Raw genomic sequence first — 19,013 nt, forward strand, 5'->3', positions numbered from 1 at the left:
ATAACCAGAGGTTATAAAATTTCTAAACACCCAACCAGAGAACTTCCACATTTTTATTATAAGAAAACACATTTTGATAGGAAAAATACCATGATTCAAATTAAATGAGATGTAAGATAAATACAATCATGAGATGCTATAATTATTTTATTTGTAAAACATAATATTCATCTGAATTTTAATCAATCAACTAGCAAATTCATTTGAAGAAAGAGGCAAGGTGAGTTGCATAGGCATAAAGCTTAGAAGGACTTTGCATGAAAAAACTTCTATTTATACATCACCAGACATTCTTCCTATACCATTCCAAATCTTTTAGACAATACTTCCATGAGGAAGGGGAAACAGTAAGAATCATATGGTCTCGCAACATTTTCTTCAACCCGTTTCTGTACTCTTACCCAATATAGTTGGAAACTATTTAATACACCAACAAATTCCATTATTTTGTATCTATTCAAAACAATAAACTGTGATGAAAAAATGATATGTAAAGGTACTAACTTGTACATAGTTTTACTATAATCATCATAAGTTTGGGGAAATCAAATGTGCTACTTACCCTAATTGTCTAAGGTACTTAGGTTACTGAAATAAACACTTCTGATCTCATAAAAAAAAAGAATGATATAGCTAATAATCTAAACTGAAAGTACTAGACAATTTTCCCCATTTGGTTTAGTTCATTAAAAGTCTAAATTTTCTGCTATAAAACAAGTCAATCATTTTTCTGTTCCAGGTCAAGATGCTTTCAGTTCAATGTTATGTGAATACTAATAATTCTCTGTTTCAAGGGTCTATTGTTGTCATACTGCTTTCACTAACACAACAGCAAAATTAGCATGAGAGAAGCTCTGGCAGTCACTTTAACGTGATGTTGACTGCTAAAAACCGAAAACCTTTCACTAAAATATAAAATTGGTTCCTTCCTAAGTAAGGTTAGAGTGCTAAATCTTGAGAAATGCACCTCAGTTTTACAGTTAATGTGCTTTCTGAATTTTTATTCACCACTGAAACTCTATGGAATGCTGAATTCAAGATGAATAGATTTAATATTACTCCTATAGAAATATGAATTTTACAAAACAGATATTCCATTATCAATTAAAAACATGTCTTAGACCTTCAAGATGGCGGAGGAGTAAGATGTGGAGATCACCTTCTTCCACACAAATACATCAGAAATACAACTACGTGTGGAACAACTACTACAGAACACCTACTGAATGCTGGCAGAAGACCTCAGACTTCCCAAAAGGCAAGAAACTCCCCATGTACCTGGGTGGGGCAAAAGAAAAAAAAAAACAGAGACAAAAAAAATAGGGATGGGACCTGCACCTCTGGGAGGGAGCTGTGAAGGAGGAAAAGTTTCCACACACTAGGAAACCCCTTCACTGGTGGAGACGGGGCGGGGTGGGGGGGAAGCATCGGAGCCATGGAGGAGAGCGCAGCAACAGGGGTGTGGAGGGCAAAGCAGAGGGATTCCCGCACAGAGGATTGGTGCCAACCAGCACTCACCAGCCTGAGAGGTTTGTCTGCTCACCCGCTGGGACAGGTGGGGGCTGGGAGCTGAGGCTCGGGCTTCGGAGGTCAGATCTCAGGGAAAGGACTGGGGTTGGCTGCGTGAACACAGCCTGAAGGGGGCTAATGCACCACAGTGAGCCAGAAGGGAGTCAGGGAAAATGTATGGATCTGCCTAAGAGGCAAGAGACCATTGTTTCAGGGTGCGCGAAGAGAGGGGATTCAGAGCACTGCCTAAACAAGCTCCAGAGGTGCGCAAAAGCCACGGCTATCAGCGTGCACACCAGAGACGGGCATGAAACACAAACGCTGCTGCTGCAGCCAACAAGAAACCTGTGTGCAAGCACAGGTCACTATCCACACCACCCCTCCCGGGAGCCTGTGCAGCCCGCCACTGCCAGGGTCACGTGATGCAGGGACAACATCCCCGGAGGAACAAACGGGGCACCTCAGGTTGTTGCAATGTCACACTGGCCTCTGCCGCTGCAGGCTCGCCCCGCATTCAGTACCCCTCCCTCCCCCTGGCCTGTGTGAGCCAGAGCCCTCTAGTCAGCTGCTACTTTAACCCTGTCCTGTCTGAGCCAAGAACACACGTCCTCAGGTGACCTATACGCAGAGGTGGGGCCAAATCCAAAGCTGAACTCCAGGAGCTGGGCAAACAGAGAAAGGGAAATTTCTCCCAACAGTCTCAGGAGCAGCAGATTAAATCTCCACAATCAACTTGGTGTACCCTGCATCTTTGGAATACCTGAAGAGACAACAAATCATCCCAAATTGAGGTGGTGGACTTTTGGAGCTACTGTAGGGTTGGGGTTTGCTTTCTGCATCTAATTTGTTCCTGGTTTTATGTTTATCTTTGTTTAATATTTAGAGTTTATTATCATTGGTAGATTTGTTTATTGATTTGGTTGCTCTCTTCCTCCTTTTTTTTAATATATAGATATATATATATTTTTTCCTTTTTCTCTTTTTGTGAGTGTTTACATATATGCTTCTTTGTGTGATTTTTGTCTGTATAGCTTTGCTTTTACCATTTGTCCTAGGGTTCTGTCTGTCTGTTTTTTTTTTTTTTTTTTTTTTTAGCATAGCTTTTAGCGCTTGTTATGACTGGTAGATTTGTTTTTTGGTTTGGTTGCTCTCTTCTTTCTTTCTTATTTTCTTTTTTTTTTAAACTACTTTTTAACTTTTTAAATTTTTAATAATTATTTTTTATTTTAATAACTTTATGGTATTTTATTTTATTTTTTTCTTCTTTTTCTTTTTCTCCCTTTTCTTCTGACCCATGTGACTGACAGGGTCTGGTGCCCTGGCCGGGCGTCAGGCCTGTGCCTCTGAGGTGGGAGGGCTGAGTTCAGGACACTGGTCTACCAGAGACCTCCCGGCTCCATGTGATATCAAACGGCAAAACCTCTCCCAGAGATCTCCATCTCAACGACCAGCAAGCTACAGTGCTTGACACACTATGCCAAACAACTAGCAAGACAGGAACACAACCACACCTATTAGCAGAAAGGCTGCCTAAAATCATGATAAGGTCACAGACACGGCAAAACACACCACCAGACGTGGTTTTGCCCACCAGAAAGACAAGATCCAGCCTCATCCACCAGAACACAGGCACCAGTCCCCTCCACCAGGAAGGCTACACAACCCACTGAACCAACCTTAGCCACTGGAGGAAGACACCAAAAACAACAGGAAGTACAAACCTGCAGCCTGTGAAAAAGAGACCCCAAATACGGTAAGTTAAGCAAAATGAAAAGAGAGAGAAACACACAGCAGATGAAGGAGCAAGGTAAAAACCCAACAGACCAAACAAATGAAGAGGAAATAGTCAGTCTACCTGAAAAAGAATTCAGAGTAATGATAGTAAAGATGATCCAAAATCTTGGAAATAGAATGGAGAAAATACAAGAAACGTTTAACAAGGACCTAGAAGAACTAAAGAGCAAACAAACAATGATGAACAACACAATAAATGAAATTAAAAATTCTCTAGAGGGAATGAATAGCAGAATAACTGAGGCAGAAGAACGGATAAGTGACCTGGAAGATAAAATAGTGGAAATAACTACCGCAGAGCAGAATAAAGAAAAAAGAATGAAAAGAATTGAGGACAGTCTTAGAGACCTCTGGGACAATATTAAAGCCACCAACATTCGAACATTGGGGTTCCAAAGAAGAAGAGAAAAAGAAACGGACTGAGAAAATATTTGAAGAGATTATAGTTGAAAACTTCCCTAATATTGGATAGGAAAAGGTCAAGTTCAGGAAGCACAGAGAGTTCCATACAGGATAAACACAAGGAGAAACACGCCCAAACACATATTAATCAAACTATCAAAAATTAAACAAAAAGAAAAAATTTTAAAAGCAGCAAGGGAAAAACAACAAATAACATACAAGGGAATCTCCATAAGGTTAACAGCTGATCTTTCAGCAAAAATTCTGCAAGCCAGAAGGGAGTGAGGGGACATATTTAAAGTGATGAAAGGGAAAAACCTACAACCGCAATTACTCTACCTAGCAAGGATCTCATTCAGATTCGATGGAGAAATGAAAAGTTTACAGACAAGCAAAAGCTAAGAGAATTCAGCACCACCAAACCAGCTTTACAACAAATGCTAGAGGAACTTCTCTAGGCAGGAAACACAAGACAAGGAAAATAACTACAATAGCACACCCAAAACAATTAAGAAAATGGTAATAGGAACACACATATCAATAATTACCTTAAATGTAAATGGATTAAATGCTCCAACCAAAAGACACAGACTGGTTCAATGGATACAAAAACAAGACCCGTATATATGCTGTCTACAAGAGACCCATTTCACACCTAGGGACACATACAGACTGAAAGTGAGGGGATGGAAAAACATATTCCATGCAAATGGAAATCAAAAGAAAGCTGGAGTAGCAATTCTCATATCAGACAAAATAGACTTTAAAATAAAGACTATTACAAGAGACAAAGAAGGACACTACATAATGATCAAGGGATCGATCCAAGAAGAAGATATAACAATTGTAAATATTTATGCACCCAAAATAGGAGCACCTCAATACATAAGGCAAATGCTAACAGCCATAAAAGGGGAAATGGACAGTAACACAATCATAGTAGGGGACTTTAACACCCCACGTTCACCAATGGACAAATCATCCAAAATGAAAATAAATAAGGAAACACAAGCTTTAAATGATACATTAAACAAGATGGACTTAATTGATATTTATAGGATATTCCATCCAAAAACAACAGAATACTCTTTCTTCTCAAGTGCTCCTGGAACATTCTCCAGGATAGATAATATCTTGGGTCAGAAATCAAGCCTTGGTAAATTTAAGAAAATTGAAATTGTATCAAGTATCTTTTCTAACCAAAAAGCTATGAGACTAGATATCAATTACAGAAAAAAATCTGTAAAAGCTACAAACACATGGAGGCTAAACAATATACTACTTAATAACCAAGAGATCACTAAAGAAATCAAAGAGGAAACTAAAAAATACCTAGAAACAAATGACAATGAAAAAACAATGACCCAAAACCTATGGGATGCAGCAAAAGCAGTTCTAAGAGGGAAGATTATAGCAATACAATCCTACCTCAAGAAACAAGAAACATCTCAAATAAACAACATAACCTTAAACCTAAAGCAATTAGAGAAAGAAGAACAAAAAAAGCCAACAGAAGGAAAGAAATCATAAAGATCAGAGCAGAAATAAATGAAAAAGAAATGAAGGAAACAATAGCAAAGATCAATAAAACTAAAAGTTTGTTCTTTGAGAAGATAAACAAAATTGATAAACCATTAGACAGACTCATCAAGAAAAACAGGGAGTAGACTCATATCAACATAATTAGACATGAAAAAGGAGAAGTAACAACTGACACTGCAGAAATACAGAGGATCATGAGAGATTACTACAAGCAACTATATGCCAATATAATGGACAACTTGGAAGAAATAGACAAATTCTTAGAAAAGCACCAACTTCCAAGACTGAACCAGGAAGAAATAGAAAATATGAACAGACCATTCACAAGCACTGAAATTGAGACTGTGATTAAGAATCTTCCAGCAAACAAAAGCCCCGGACCAGATGGCTTCACAGGCAAATTATATCAAATATTTAGAGAAGAGCTAACACCTATCCTTCTCAAACTCCTCCAAAATATAGCACATGGAGGAACACTTCGAAACTCATTCTATGAGGCCACCATCATCCTGATACCAAAACCAGACAAAGATGTCACAAAGAAAGAAAACTACAGGCCAATATCACTAATGAACATAGATGCAAAAATCCTCAACAAAATACTAGCAAACTGAATGCAGCAGCACATTAAAAGGATCATACACCATGATCAAGTGGGGTTTATCGCAGGAATGCAAGGATTCTTCAATATATGCAAATCAATCAATGTGATAAACCATATTAACAAACTGAAGGAGAAAAACCATATGATCATCTCAATAGATGCAGAATAAGCTTTCGACAAAATTCAACACCCATTTATGATAAAAACTCTGCAGAAAGTAGGCATAGTGGGAACTTACCTCAACATAATAAGGCCATATATGACAAACCCACAGCCAACATCGTTCTCAATGGTGAAAAACTGAAACCATTTCCACTAAGATCAGGAACAAGACAAGGTTGTCGACTCTCAGCACTATTATTCAACATAGTTTTGGAAGTTTTAGCCACAGCAATCAGAGAAGAAAAAGAAATAAAATGAATCCAATTCGGAAAATAAGAACTAAAACTGTCACTGCTTGCAGATGACATGATATTATACATAGAGAATCCTAAAGATGCTACCAGAAAACTACTAGAGCTAATCAACAAATTTGGTAAAGTAGCAGGATACAATGTTAATGTACAGAATTCTCTTGTATTCCTGTACACTAATGATGAAACATCTGAAAGAGAAATTAAGGAAACACTCCCATTTACCATTGCAACAGAAAGAATAAAATACCCAGGATAAACCTACCTAAGGAGGTAAAAGACCTGTATGCAGAAAACTATAAGACACTGATGAAAGCAATTAAAGATGATACAAACAGATGGAGAGATATACCATGTTCTTGGATTGGAAGAATCAACATTGTGAAAATGACTATACTACCCAAAGCAATCTACAGATTCAATGCAATCCCTATCAAACTACCAATGGCATTTTTCACAGAACTAGAACAAAAATTTTCACAATTTGTATGGAAACACAAGACCCCAAATAGCCAAAGCAATCTTGAGAAAGAAAAACTGAGCTGGAGGAATCAGGCTCCCTGTCTTCATACTATACAAAGCCACAGTAATCAAGACAGTATGGTACTGGCACAGAAACAGAAATATAGATGAATGGAACAGGCTAGAAAGCCCAGAGATAAACCCACACACATATAGTCACCTTATCTTTGATAAAGGAGGCAAGAATACACAATGGAGAAAAGACAGCCTCTTCAATACATGGTGCTGGGAAAACAGGACAGCTATATATAAAAGAATGAAATTAGAACACTCCCTAACACCATACACACAAAAAAACTCAAAATGGATTAGAGACCTAAATAAAAGGCCAGACACTATAAAATTCTTAGAGGAAACCATAGGCAGAACACTCTATGACATAAATCACAGCAAGATCCTTTATGACTCACCTCCTAGAGAAATGGAAATAAAAAGAAAAATAAACAAATGGGACCTAATGAAACTTAAAAGCTTTTGTACAGCAAAGGAAACCATAAACAAGATGAAAAGACAACCCTCAGAATGGGAGAAAATATTTGCAAATGAAGAAACTGACAAAGGATTAACCTCCAAAATTTACAAGCAGCTCATGCAACTCAGTATCAAAAAAACAAACAACCAATCCAAAAATGGTCAGAAGACCTAAATAGACATTTCTCCAGAGAAGATATAAAGATTGCCAACAAACACATGAAAGAATGCTCAACATCACTATTCGTTAGAGAAATGCAAATCAAAACTACAATGAGGTATCACCTCACACTGGTCAGAATGGCCATCATCAAAAAATCTACAAACAATAAATGCTGGAGAGGATGTGGAGAAAAGAGAAGCCTCTTGCACTGTTGGTGGGAATATAAATTGATACAGCCACTATGCAGAACAGTATGGAGGTTCCTTAATAAATTAAAAATAGAACTACCATATGACCCAGCAATCCCACTACTGGGCATATACCCTGAGAAAACCATAATTCAAAAAGAGTCATGTACCACAATGTTCATTGCAGCTCTGTTTACAATAGCCAGGACATGGAAGCAGCCTAAATGTCCATAGACAGATGAATGGATAACGAGATGTGGCACATATAGACAATGGAATATTACTCCGCCATAAAAAGAAACGAAATTGAGTTACTTGTAGTGAGGTGGATGGACCTAGAGTCTGTCATACAGAGTGAAGTAAGTCAGAGAAAAACAAATACCATATGGTAACACATATATATGGAATCTAAAAAAAAAAAAAAAAAAAAAAAAAGGTTCTGAAGAACCTAGGGGCAGGACAGGAATAAAGACGCAGGCATAGAGAATGGACTTAAGGACATGGGAAAGGGGAAGCGTAAGCTGGGACGAAGTGAGAGAGTGGCATGGACTTATATATGCTACCGAATGTGAAATAGATAGGTAGTGGGAAGCAGCCGCGTAGCACATGGAGATCAGCTCGGTGCTTTGTGACCAACGGGGGGGCGGGGGGTAGGGAGGGTGGGAGGGAGATGCAAGAGGGAGGAGATATGGGAATATATGTATATGTATAGCTGATTCATTTTGTTATAAAGCAGAAACTAACACACCATTGTAAACCAATTATACTCCAATAAAGATGTTAAAAGAAAAAAAAATGTCTTAAGAATTATAAACTATAGCATTTTTAAAAAATAATTTCTACTGTTCACAATAGAAAAGTATTACTCAAGACAGGCAATGAAAAATTCCAGTTGGGTACTAAAATGTTGGGATGGTAAGCCTACAACCCCTCTTCTAGTGCAACAAAATGCTGGCTTTAGCCTAACTTAAATATACTTTTAAAAGTTAAAGTGACATAAAAGAAGTAACCCTCTGGGATTATCGGTCATTTTAAACATTTACTTTATTATATTTTCAAAATTTTCTGCGAAAAAGAAGTAACGCTCACTAAACTTCACTGATATTGTACATTAAATCATCTTGGTACTGAAATGTTTATCATATCCTTCTCTAATTACATTATTAAAATATGACAAAAGGATTTAAATCTCATCAGTAAGTATAATGTATCACTGAAAATAAAATAAGAACATATAATATAGTCACTAGAAAATAAAAAAGATTAAAGCTACGTTCAGACTTGCTAAGTCTGGTGGTAGCGTGGTACAGGTGCTGCCACTGTCTATCCCCTCAACTGCCCTTTTACCGTTTCAAACTCCCTCCTAGGGATAGATATTAAAGCATAAACTGCAGTAAGAAGCAGCTGTACCAGGAGCCCCCTTACTCCCTTGGTGACAGCAGCAGCAGCAATCAAGTAATAAAAATGCAATTCCATGTTTAAACTGTACCCCCTTGCTGTCACCACTCCAACCACCCCACAGACACAGAACATCCTGGGGCCTCCCCTCAGGCTTGGGGCCCTGGGTCCACTGGAGCAATGCTTCTGGCATAGGCGGGAGAAACAGAGTGGGCAGAGCACAAAAACTCAAAGTATATAGATTACTGTAAAGCAAGTTTATGAGCACAAACTTTAGGACCAGCCTCGCTGGGAATGAAATTCCATTTCATTTGGCTCTGGCTCCGAGATGAATCACTAAGCGAATGAGGATGGCAGAGTCTCTAGGAAAAGCCCTTCTGCGCAGGAATGAAGAGAGAGGAGAGACACAAGGGCCAACTCCTGAGAGAGCACTGTGGATTCCTGAACTTGGGGGGCGGGAGGGGGGCAAAGAGCCTCAGGGAGGAACGGGGATAGAATGGGCATTTTAAAACACACATTGACAACATACATGAACTTTGAAAACATTATGCTAAGTGAATAAGCAGAGGACAAACACTTATATGACTCCACTTATATGAGGTACCAAGAGTAGTCAGATTCATAAAGACAGAAAGCAGAATGGTGGTTACCAGGGGATGGGGGGATGAGGGATGGGCAATTATTTATTGGGTAGGGAGTTCCAGTTTAAGATAAAAAAACGAACCATGCAAATTAAGTAATATAGAAATCAAAAAATAAATCAATGATTAAAAAAGAAAATATTAAAACATTAATTAACACAGACTTAATTCTAAAAGCAAAACTTATTCTTTAAAATGCAAAGAAAATAGACAAATATGACAGATAGACAAATACGGCAAGTAAGGGGGAAGGTAAAAATAAACAACCTTAATAAAAGTAAACAGAAGAAAGAAAAATAAGATATTTATAAACTACAAAATTAAAAACAGTGATAAAATCCAGAGTTGACAAGGATGCAAAGAAGAAGATACCTTAATTACTCTGTGAGTAGGAATAATAACTGGTAATAAAAACCTTTTAGAAGGCAATTTGCTAATGCCAAAAAAAATTTCAAAAGTTTATATCCTTGGAACAGCCATTATACTTCCATTAAGAAATCTAGAGTTCTGGTTCAAGACAGTGACACAGGAAGATCCTGAACTCACTTCCTCCTGTAGACACACCAAGTCTACAGCTAAATAAGGAACAATTTCCTCTGAAAAATACCTACAGGCTGGCTGAGCAATTACCACACACTGGGCAAAAGAGAAGAAAACCACATCAAAGTGGGTGGGACAGGCTGGGATACAGTCTTGCCATAAAACCCACCCCTGGAACAGTGACCCAAAGTTAGGAGGAAACTCAAAACCCAGACCTCTTCTTGAGGAATGAAGGGTTTGACCTCATACTAGTCACCCCAACTTTAAAGACCTGCACCTGAGTAACAAGCTCCCAAAATATCTAGCTTTGCAAATCAACTGGGCTCACAACAACGATATCCACAAGACTGTACTCTTCTGAGAAACAGCTCAAAAAGGGCTCCTATGCTGGGACTCACCCGCCCCAGGGCTCAGCTCAGAAGCAGTCGATGGAGCTCAGACTTTAAGTGAAAGAGCTTCACTTGGGTAGATTAAAGCATTGGCCTGAGAGGCAGGCATCTAATCTAACACACATGTCTAAGAACTTGCTGGAACACTCTCTGGGTACATAGGCTAGTGGGCACCATCTTTGCAACCTCTGTCTGCTAGCCAACAGGTGCCATCATTGTTTTTTCCTTTTCGGGTGAGTGCCATCTTTCCGCACATGCTCTGCCTCACTCCAGGCATCAGGCGCCATATTTGCACTCTCCCTCAGCCTTGCTCTAGCCAGTGGGTGCCACCTTTCTTATTTTTTTTCTTTTTCTGGTGGGCGCCATCTTTATGTTCCCCCTCTGCCTCCCTATAGCCAGCAGGCAACCTGTTCTCACTCTCTCTCTGCCATGCTCCAGGGCACCAGTATCTCTCAGAAGTGAGCTTTATATACTTTTGGAGCCCTGATTTTTGTAGCTACATCCAAGGGGCCATGCCTTGATCGTATGGCTCTGGAGGCCAAGGGAGCTTGCATTCCTGGGTCCCATGGGACTTAACAATTGGAGAGACAGTTCTTGGCAGGCTACTGTCTCCAAGGTTCTGCACAGACGACATAATGACACACCCCCATCTTTCTGTGAAAGAAGCCTATTTGCTTGTACTGGAGCTTTGGCCTGAGAGGCAGGCTTCAGGTTTGGCACACAGCTAGGGGTCTATGGAACTCCTCTCAGGGATCGTAGGTCAGTGAATGCCGTCTTTGCCCTCTCCTTCTGCCTTACTATAGCTTGCCAGTATCTCCTAGAAAAGAGCTTATACACTTATCAGGAGTCTCCGTTTATGCAACTGCCAGTCAGGAGACACCACCAGATCACCTGGCTCAAATGGGCTTATACTTGCAGTCCCATAGGACTGTATATGTTTTCATACTTTAAAAGCTGCTCCCTGAGCATCTGGCTTCAAAGCATCCTGAATCTATTGCTGACTGATATCTTCCTCTACAGGACGCTGACAGGTCATGAGACACCCTCAAGCTACAGGGAGCTAATAAGAATATAATAGGCTGCTTGAACAATCACAAAGGTTTAAGAGACAACCAAGAGTTAGGGTAGGGTTGAATGATAAGGTTCAACCACCAGGACACTGGTCTAGCAGCACCATTTTGGAGTCTTTCCTCCAGCCTAGTAATGTCAGGGGCTTACCCACCCATCAGTGGGCCAGCACCAGAGCCAGAAACCCCATACCCACAGCCAGCCAATCCAAGAACCAGCTCTGCACACCAGCAGGCCAATACCAACCCCAGCCTCCCCAGCCCCCAAGCCCTGCAGCCCCAGTCCCTCCCACCAGTGGGATGGCATGAGCTCCAGCCTCCCCAGGACCTGCAGCCAGCCACCCCAGAACCTGGTCCTGCCCATCAGGAGGCCAGCATCAGCTCCAGGATCCTCAGGCCATGTGACCAGCCATGCTGGGACCCGGCCCCACACACCAGGGCCTGGCAGTCAATACATGAGGTAGGGCCTGGCAGCCACCTAGAACAGGGACCAGTCTCGCTGACTAGTATGACCACGGTAGTTGGCCCCGCCGTAATAGAAGGGTCCACGCAGCCCACATAGGGGGCAACCTTAGAGCATATAGCTCTGGTAAGCAGAAGGGGGTATGCTGCTAAGCTCTATAAGACATCTCCCACATAAACCATTCTCCAAGATTGGAAAACATACTTGACTTACAGAGTTCATAGAAATAAAAACAGAGAATTCAGCAAAATGAGGAGACAGAGGAGTATGTTTGAAACAAAGGAAAAAGACAAAGCCGCAGAAGAAGAACTAAGTAAAGTGGAAATAAGCAACCTACCCAATAGAGTGTTCAAGTTAATGATCATGAAGATGCTCAACAAACTCAGGAGAAGAATGGATGAACACAGAGAAAAGGTTAACAAAGAGTGAAAAAATATAAAGATGAACTAAACAGAGCTGACGAATACAATAACTGACATAAAAAAAATACTAGAAAGGAAACAGATTAGATAATAAAAATAAACGAATCAGTACACTGGAAGACAGAGTAGTGGAAATCACCCAAGCTGAAGAGAAAGAAAAGAAAAAGGAATTTAAAACTTTTAGAATAGTTTAAAAGACCTCAAGGACAACATCAAGCATACTAACATTCACTTTATAGGGGTCCCACAAGGAGAAGAGAGAGAGAAAGGGGCAAAGAACTTATTTGAAGAAATAATAGCTGATAATGTCCCTAACCTGAAAAGGAAAAAGACATCCAAGTCCAGAAATCACAGAGAGTCCCAAACAAGATGAAACCAAAGAGGTCTAAACAAAGACACATTATTAAAAAGTGGCAAAAATTAAAGATAAAGAAAGAATCTTAAAAGCAGCAAGAGACAAGCAATTAGTTATACACAAGGGAACTTTCATTAGACAATGAGCTGACTTTTCAGCAGAAACTTTGCAGGGTACACAAAACAAAAAGATATAAAATATGATGTCAAAAATAGTAAACATTGGGGGAAGGTGAGTAAAAACACAGGATTGGTAGCATGCATTCAAACTTAAGAGAGCATCAACTTAAATCTTAAACTAACACACACACACACACAAATAGGTTATTATATATGAATCTCATGGTAACCACAAACTAAAAATCTATAAGAGATACATACAAAAAAAAAGAAATCCAAACATAAAATTAAATACAGTCATCAAATCACAAGGGAAGAGTGCAAAATAAGAGGACAGAAACAAAAATGAACTATAAAAATAACCAGAAAACAATTAATAAAATGGCAATAAGTACACACCTATAATAATTACTTTAAATGTAAATAGACTAAATGTTCCAATCAAAAGATACAGAGTGGCTGAATGAATAAAAAAACAAGTCATATATATGCTGCCTACAAGAGACTCACTTAAGAACTAAAGACAAAAAAAAAAAAAAAAAAAAGAACGACAAACACAGATTAACGTGAGGGGATGGAAAAATCAACTCCATGAAAATGAAAACGAAAAGAAAGCTGAGATTTCTTTAAAACAGAATTTAACAGACTTTAAAATAAAGACTGTAACAAGAGACATAAAAAGACATTACATAATGATAAAGGGATCAATCCAACGAGCAGACATAACAACTGTAAATTGTTTTTTAAAAATGGACAAATCACGTGAATAGACATTTTTCCAAAGAAGACATACAAATGACCAACAGACACATGAAAGGATGCTAAACATCACTAATCATCAAGGAAATGCAAATTAAAACTGCAAAGAGATATCACCTCACATCTGTCCAGAATGGCTATAATCAAAAAGACAACAAATAACAAGGGTTAACGAGGATGTGGAGAAAAGGGAACCCTTGTGCACTGTTGGTGGGATTGTAAATTAGTACAGCCACTATGTAAAACAGTATGGAGGTTCTTCAAAAACTTAAAAATAGAACTGCCATATGATCTAGCAATTGCGCTTTTGGGGTATTTTTCAAAAGAAATGAACAAAAACACTAATTTGAAAAGATATATGCTCCCCTATGTTCACTGCAGCATTATTTACAATAGCCAAGATATGGAAGCATCCTAAGTGTCCATCCAAAGACGAATGGATAAAGAAGATGTGGTATGTGTGTGTGTATATATATAACATATATATAATATATATATGTTATATATATATAATATATATATTATATATATACATATATACAATGCAATATTACTTGCCCATAAAAAAATAATGAAATCTTGCCATTTGCGACAACATGGACGGACCTAGAGAGTATTATGCTAAGTGAAATAAGTTAGAGAAAGACAAATACCCCATATGATTTTACTTTTATGTAGAATCTAAAAAACAAAACAAACATAACAAAACAGAAACAGATTCATAGATACAGAGAACAAACTGGTGGTTGCCTGAGGGGAGGGAGTTGGGAGATGAGTGAAATTGATGAGGAAGATTAAGAGGTACAAACTTCCAGTTATAAAATAGGTTATGGGGGTGTAATGTACAGCATAGGGAATATAGTCAATAATATTGTAATAACTTTGTATGGTGGCAGATGGTTACTAGACTTATCATGTAATGTATAAAAATATCAAATCACTATGCTGTGCACCTGAAACTAATATTGTAAATCAATTATACTTCAATAAAAAAAGAGGGGAAAAGAAGATTTGAATGTAAGACTTGAAAGCATAAAACTCCTAGAAAAGAAAGCCACTGCTTACTTACTCATACATGTACATAAAGGTGAAGAAACTGAACAGGATGTTCACTGAACTGCAGTCATTCATAACAACAAACAATATAGAAATAATCTAATATCCACCAGTAGAGTACTAGCATATAATTATATTATGGAATGCCATACAACCACTCAAAATAATAAGGTTAACATATTTATACTTATGTAAAGATCTTCAGGACCTACTGCCACAAAAGAGTTGTTACAGAAGAAAATATAATGTAAGGAAAATTTTTTAAACTATATCTGTATATTTGTACATATGAATATGAAGAGAGAAGAAATAGACTATAAGGAACATATCAAACCTTGAACTGGTTTACTCTAATGAAGGATTAAGAGAGGAGAGGATGAAATGAATGTCTAAAGTTTTTTTCTATATAGCTCATTAAATTTGAAACATTTTCTGAAAATATTTTAAAATTTTGGGTAATCAAATTTTACAAAGTTTTATATGAGATAATGCATTATAAAAATGTTTAAAGATATCATGAATCTATAACGAACGAAACTACTGATATATCATCCTTATATCTAGGATCGTAACTAGTGACTATTATTTGCTTACAATTCCTCATTTTACACAAGTTAAAATTGAAGGCCAAACAGCTGATTTTCAGAATTACAGTAAACTATAAGACCTATAAAAGAAAAATATATATCCATAGTTTTCAGTAAAGAAGGAATTCTGCAGAAATGCTCAACTATAATTCTTTGAATTTCCAATAACACCCCTTGTCAAAGTGCTGAAAGGTACTTTGAAGGGTTTATTCTCTGTCTGAAGTAAAGATCTTCAACAAAATCACTCTAATCATAAAACTTACTATCTCATTCTATAGTAACAATATTAAGTATATCTTTTTCAAGATTTTCTAAGAAGCCTATATAATTGGACCATAATAACTCTATTCCTCTCACTTAGTTAACTGCCTTACAAAGTGCTTTTTTAACATATCTCAAGCTATACCCAAGGACTGACATTAAAAAAAAGTCCTAAGTGAAAACCCTCCGTGTTTTCTATAATATTAAGAAAGTTCTAAAATATGTTTCACTGTATATTCCTCTGGGTCCCCTATAATTTGAAGACTTATGACAAATTTCTTTCATAACTCAGGATCAGGTGTTAGTTTACTTCGCAATGCGAAGAATAGACAATTATTTTGTTCCCCAACCCAGGGGACATCCAGCAGTGTCAAGAGATGATTTTGATTGTCACAGCGGGGAAAGGGAGGGCTAATGGCACCAGAAGGTAGAGGCCAAAGGTGACACTAAATATCCTAAAATGCACAAAACAGCCCCCCACAACAAATAACTATGTGGCACAAAATGTCACAGGTACTGAGATTGAGAAACATCGGCTAGAAAATGACCTACATAATCCATCCTCGTTCCCTCTTTCAGTGGCTACTGACATGTTCATGGCTAAGTCAGCTAACCCAGGGTTTGCTCTCCCTTCTTTACTTGTCACTCTTCTCCCTATGACATCCCAAGTGCTGTAAGACATTCTGGTTAGTAATGAATATTATTCTGGGAAAATATCAGAAATGTCAATTTTAATACCTTTCTAGTAAGTAAAGAGTAATGTATAATATAATATAATTTAACCCAATACTGTATTAAATCAAGGTTCAAGTAATATTTTATTAAGTGAAAAACACAATGTTTCTTACCTTAAATAGACAACGGCATATATATTCATATACCATATGTTTTAATGAGTTGATAAGAGACTGAATCCTCTGTTCTGTATTTTCAGAATCCTGTAGATTACAATTTGAAAATTGAAAAACCATTAGGAAATTCATGAACATTTAAAAGGTACCCCCCAGTTTAATCATGCTTATAAATTGTTCCTCCAGACTCAAAACTGATTCTGGAACAATTATCTTCGTCAATCAGACTCAAGGGACTAGATGCATAAGTGCATTAAACTTCTACATTAATATAATAAAAAAATTGATGTATTTTTTAATGTATAGAGTTAAAGCTTTCAGTAAATGAAAATTATAATCAATTACCAGTAATATCATATGAATTGAATTTGACCATACCACTTTGATTCCTACTGGCATTAAAAATACTACATCAATCTGGGTTAAAGCCATTTAATTACTTGTATTATAATTACCAATCCAGCCCCAAAACAGTATGACCAGAATCATACTATAAATAATTTTCTCATCCCCAGTATAGGAACCTAAACAATCTTAAACCATGCCCTCCAGCTTGAATTTGAAATACGTGGTGTAAAAATTCATACATAGGGCTTCCCTGGTGGTGCAGTGGTTGAGAATCTGCCTGCCAATGCAGGGGACACGGGTTCGAGCCCTGGTCTGGGAGGATCCCACATGCCGCGGAGCAACTAGGCCCGTGAGCCACAACTACTGAGACTGCGCGTCTGGAGCCTGTGCTCCGCAACAAGAGAGGCTGCGATGGTGGGAGGCCTGCGCACCGCGATGAGGAGTGGCCCCCACTTGCCACAACTGGGGAGGGCCCTCGCACGGGGGCGAAGACCCAACACAGCCATAAATAAATAAATAATTTTTTAAAAAATTCATACATAGTTTTAGTTTTTTATCTTCTTTTGTACCTCCATTGTACATGATTGCTATGATTTGAAAAATATCATTAATGGCTATTTTATCTGATTAATGAAAAATGGCTTGGGGTAGGAATAGTGGAGGGGATGTTGTAAAGGCTGGCCTTTTCCCTTAGTGTGATATGAGTGTAAGTCTCACTTCATTCTGGGTGCAATTGGAGAATACATGCCTTGCAGAATTCAATTCTGGTATAACATTTAGACAAAATTTGCTTGCTTCCTTGTGATGATAATTGGCAAGGAAAAAAAAATCTAGCAAAATAATTTTAACAGTTTAGAGAAGTACACCCAGGATGACAGGATGAGCAATAAAATGTGTGAAATTAGCAGAAAACATTGTGACTTGATACTCAGATACATCAAACGTAGGTTTCTGGCCTTGTTAGTAGCATGTTCTAACCAAGAGAGCTTATTATTCACAGTTCATACCACAAACACTTCTCTTAATTTTACTATTTATTAACAAAGATCACATGTGAAATTGAAGCTTGGAGCCACTAAAAGACACTCTAATGTGAGACAGAATATAGTACCTACAAGATCCAGTAGATTTTCAAAACAATGGAAAACAAGTTTTTTACTCTATGTATTTCAGATTATATTTTTCAAATGAACTCAAATGCCCACCTAAACACACTTGTGCATATACACATACACACGCATGCAAAGGTCAATGTTATTCAATGGCCATATTATCACAGAAATATTGTCACTGAGCTATAAGCTTTTCTAAACAGTACAAAATAACCAGTATTTTTACTAAGTTGAGTTAGACCTTCTAACTTATTTCTCAGTTCTTATATTTTATAGGGTCATTGAATTTTAACATAAAATTTTTTTACTAAAAGATAAGAATGAATTTTAAATGAACTTATTACTGTGTACTTTCTAAGTAATTTATACAAAATTATTAATGCAAAAGAAGTTAAGTATAAATGACTCTCTAGATTTACCTGCTGACACAGCAAATTAGAAATATGATCAATATATCATGAACCAACTCTCACAGACTTTACACTATTACTGTTTTTTGTAAAAATTCTTCTACCAGCACCATATTATAAATGGTTTGATTAAATTTAACATATTAAAATTCAATTTTTTTTAAAACCAAAGGACAAAGAACACAATTATGTATTCTTCAGCCCTTTCCTGCATCTTGAAACCTTATCTTTGTCCAAAGGACATTACATATATACATGGGAGAAATGCTTACCTTGACTCCCAGGACTGAGATGACAGATTTTACTAACAAAGCCTACCCCCAAAGCACAAGCTCTTCGTTAGGTGCCATTTTATTTCAAATCTTATGTAAGAACAACTTCAAATGATTTACTTTAGTGGAAAAGACATCAGTAAACTTTCATCATTATTTGTAATCAAATAAAGATTTTCTGAAATAACTCATTCATGAAAATATTATGCCAATGAAGACAAAGATTTTTTCCTGTTTTATTCTCCGCTATATCACCCATGCACCTAGAAAAATGCCTGCCACATGGTAAGTCTGTGATAAATATTAACTGAATGAATAATAATCTTTCCTCAGAAAAATAGACTTAAGTAAACCT

The 19,013-nt window shown here is 37.5% G+C and overlaps 1 protein-coding gene across 3 annotated transcripts in view; it reads right to left on the minus strand.

The window, feature by feature from the left end:
* DYNC2H1 (dynein cytoplasmic 2 heavy chain 1) overlaps positions 1-19,013 on the minus strand; it is a 381,735-nt gene that overhangs the window by 188,174 nt on the left and 174,548 nt on the right. For all 3 annotated transcript variants that reach the window (XM_082409863.1, XM_082409862.1, XM_082409864.1), the window contains exon 70: positions 16,514-16,603. In XM_082409863.1, the coding sequence (XP_082265989.1) occupies positions 16,514-16,603 (90 nt within the window). The remainder of the gene's footprint in view (positions 1-16,513; positions 16,604-19,013) is intronic.

This window comes from Balaenoptera physalus (genome assembly GCF_965194825.1).
Source record: "Balaenoptera physalus genome assembly, chromosome: 10".
In the NCBI taxonomy this organism is placed as follows: domain Eukaryota; kingdom Metazoa; phylum Chordata; class Mammalia; order Artiodactyla; family Balaenopteridae; genus Balaenoptera; species Balaenoptera physalus.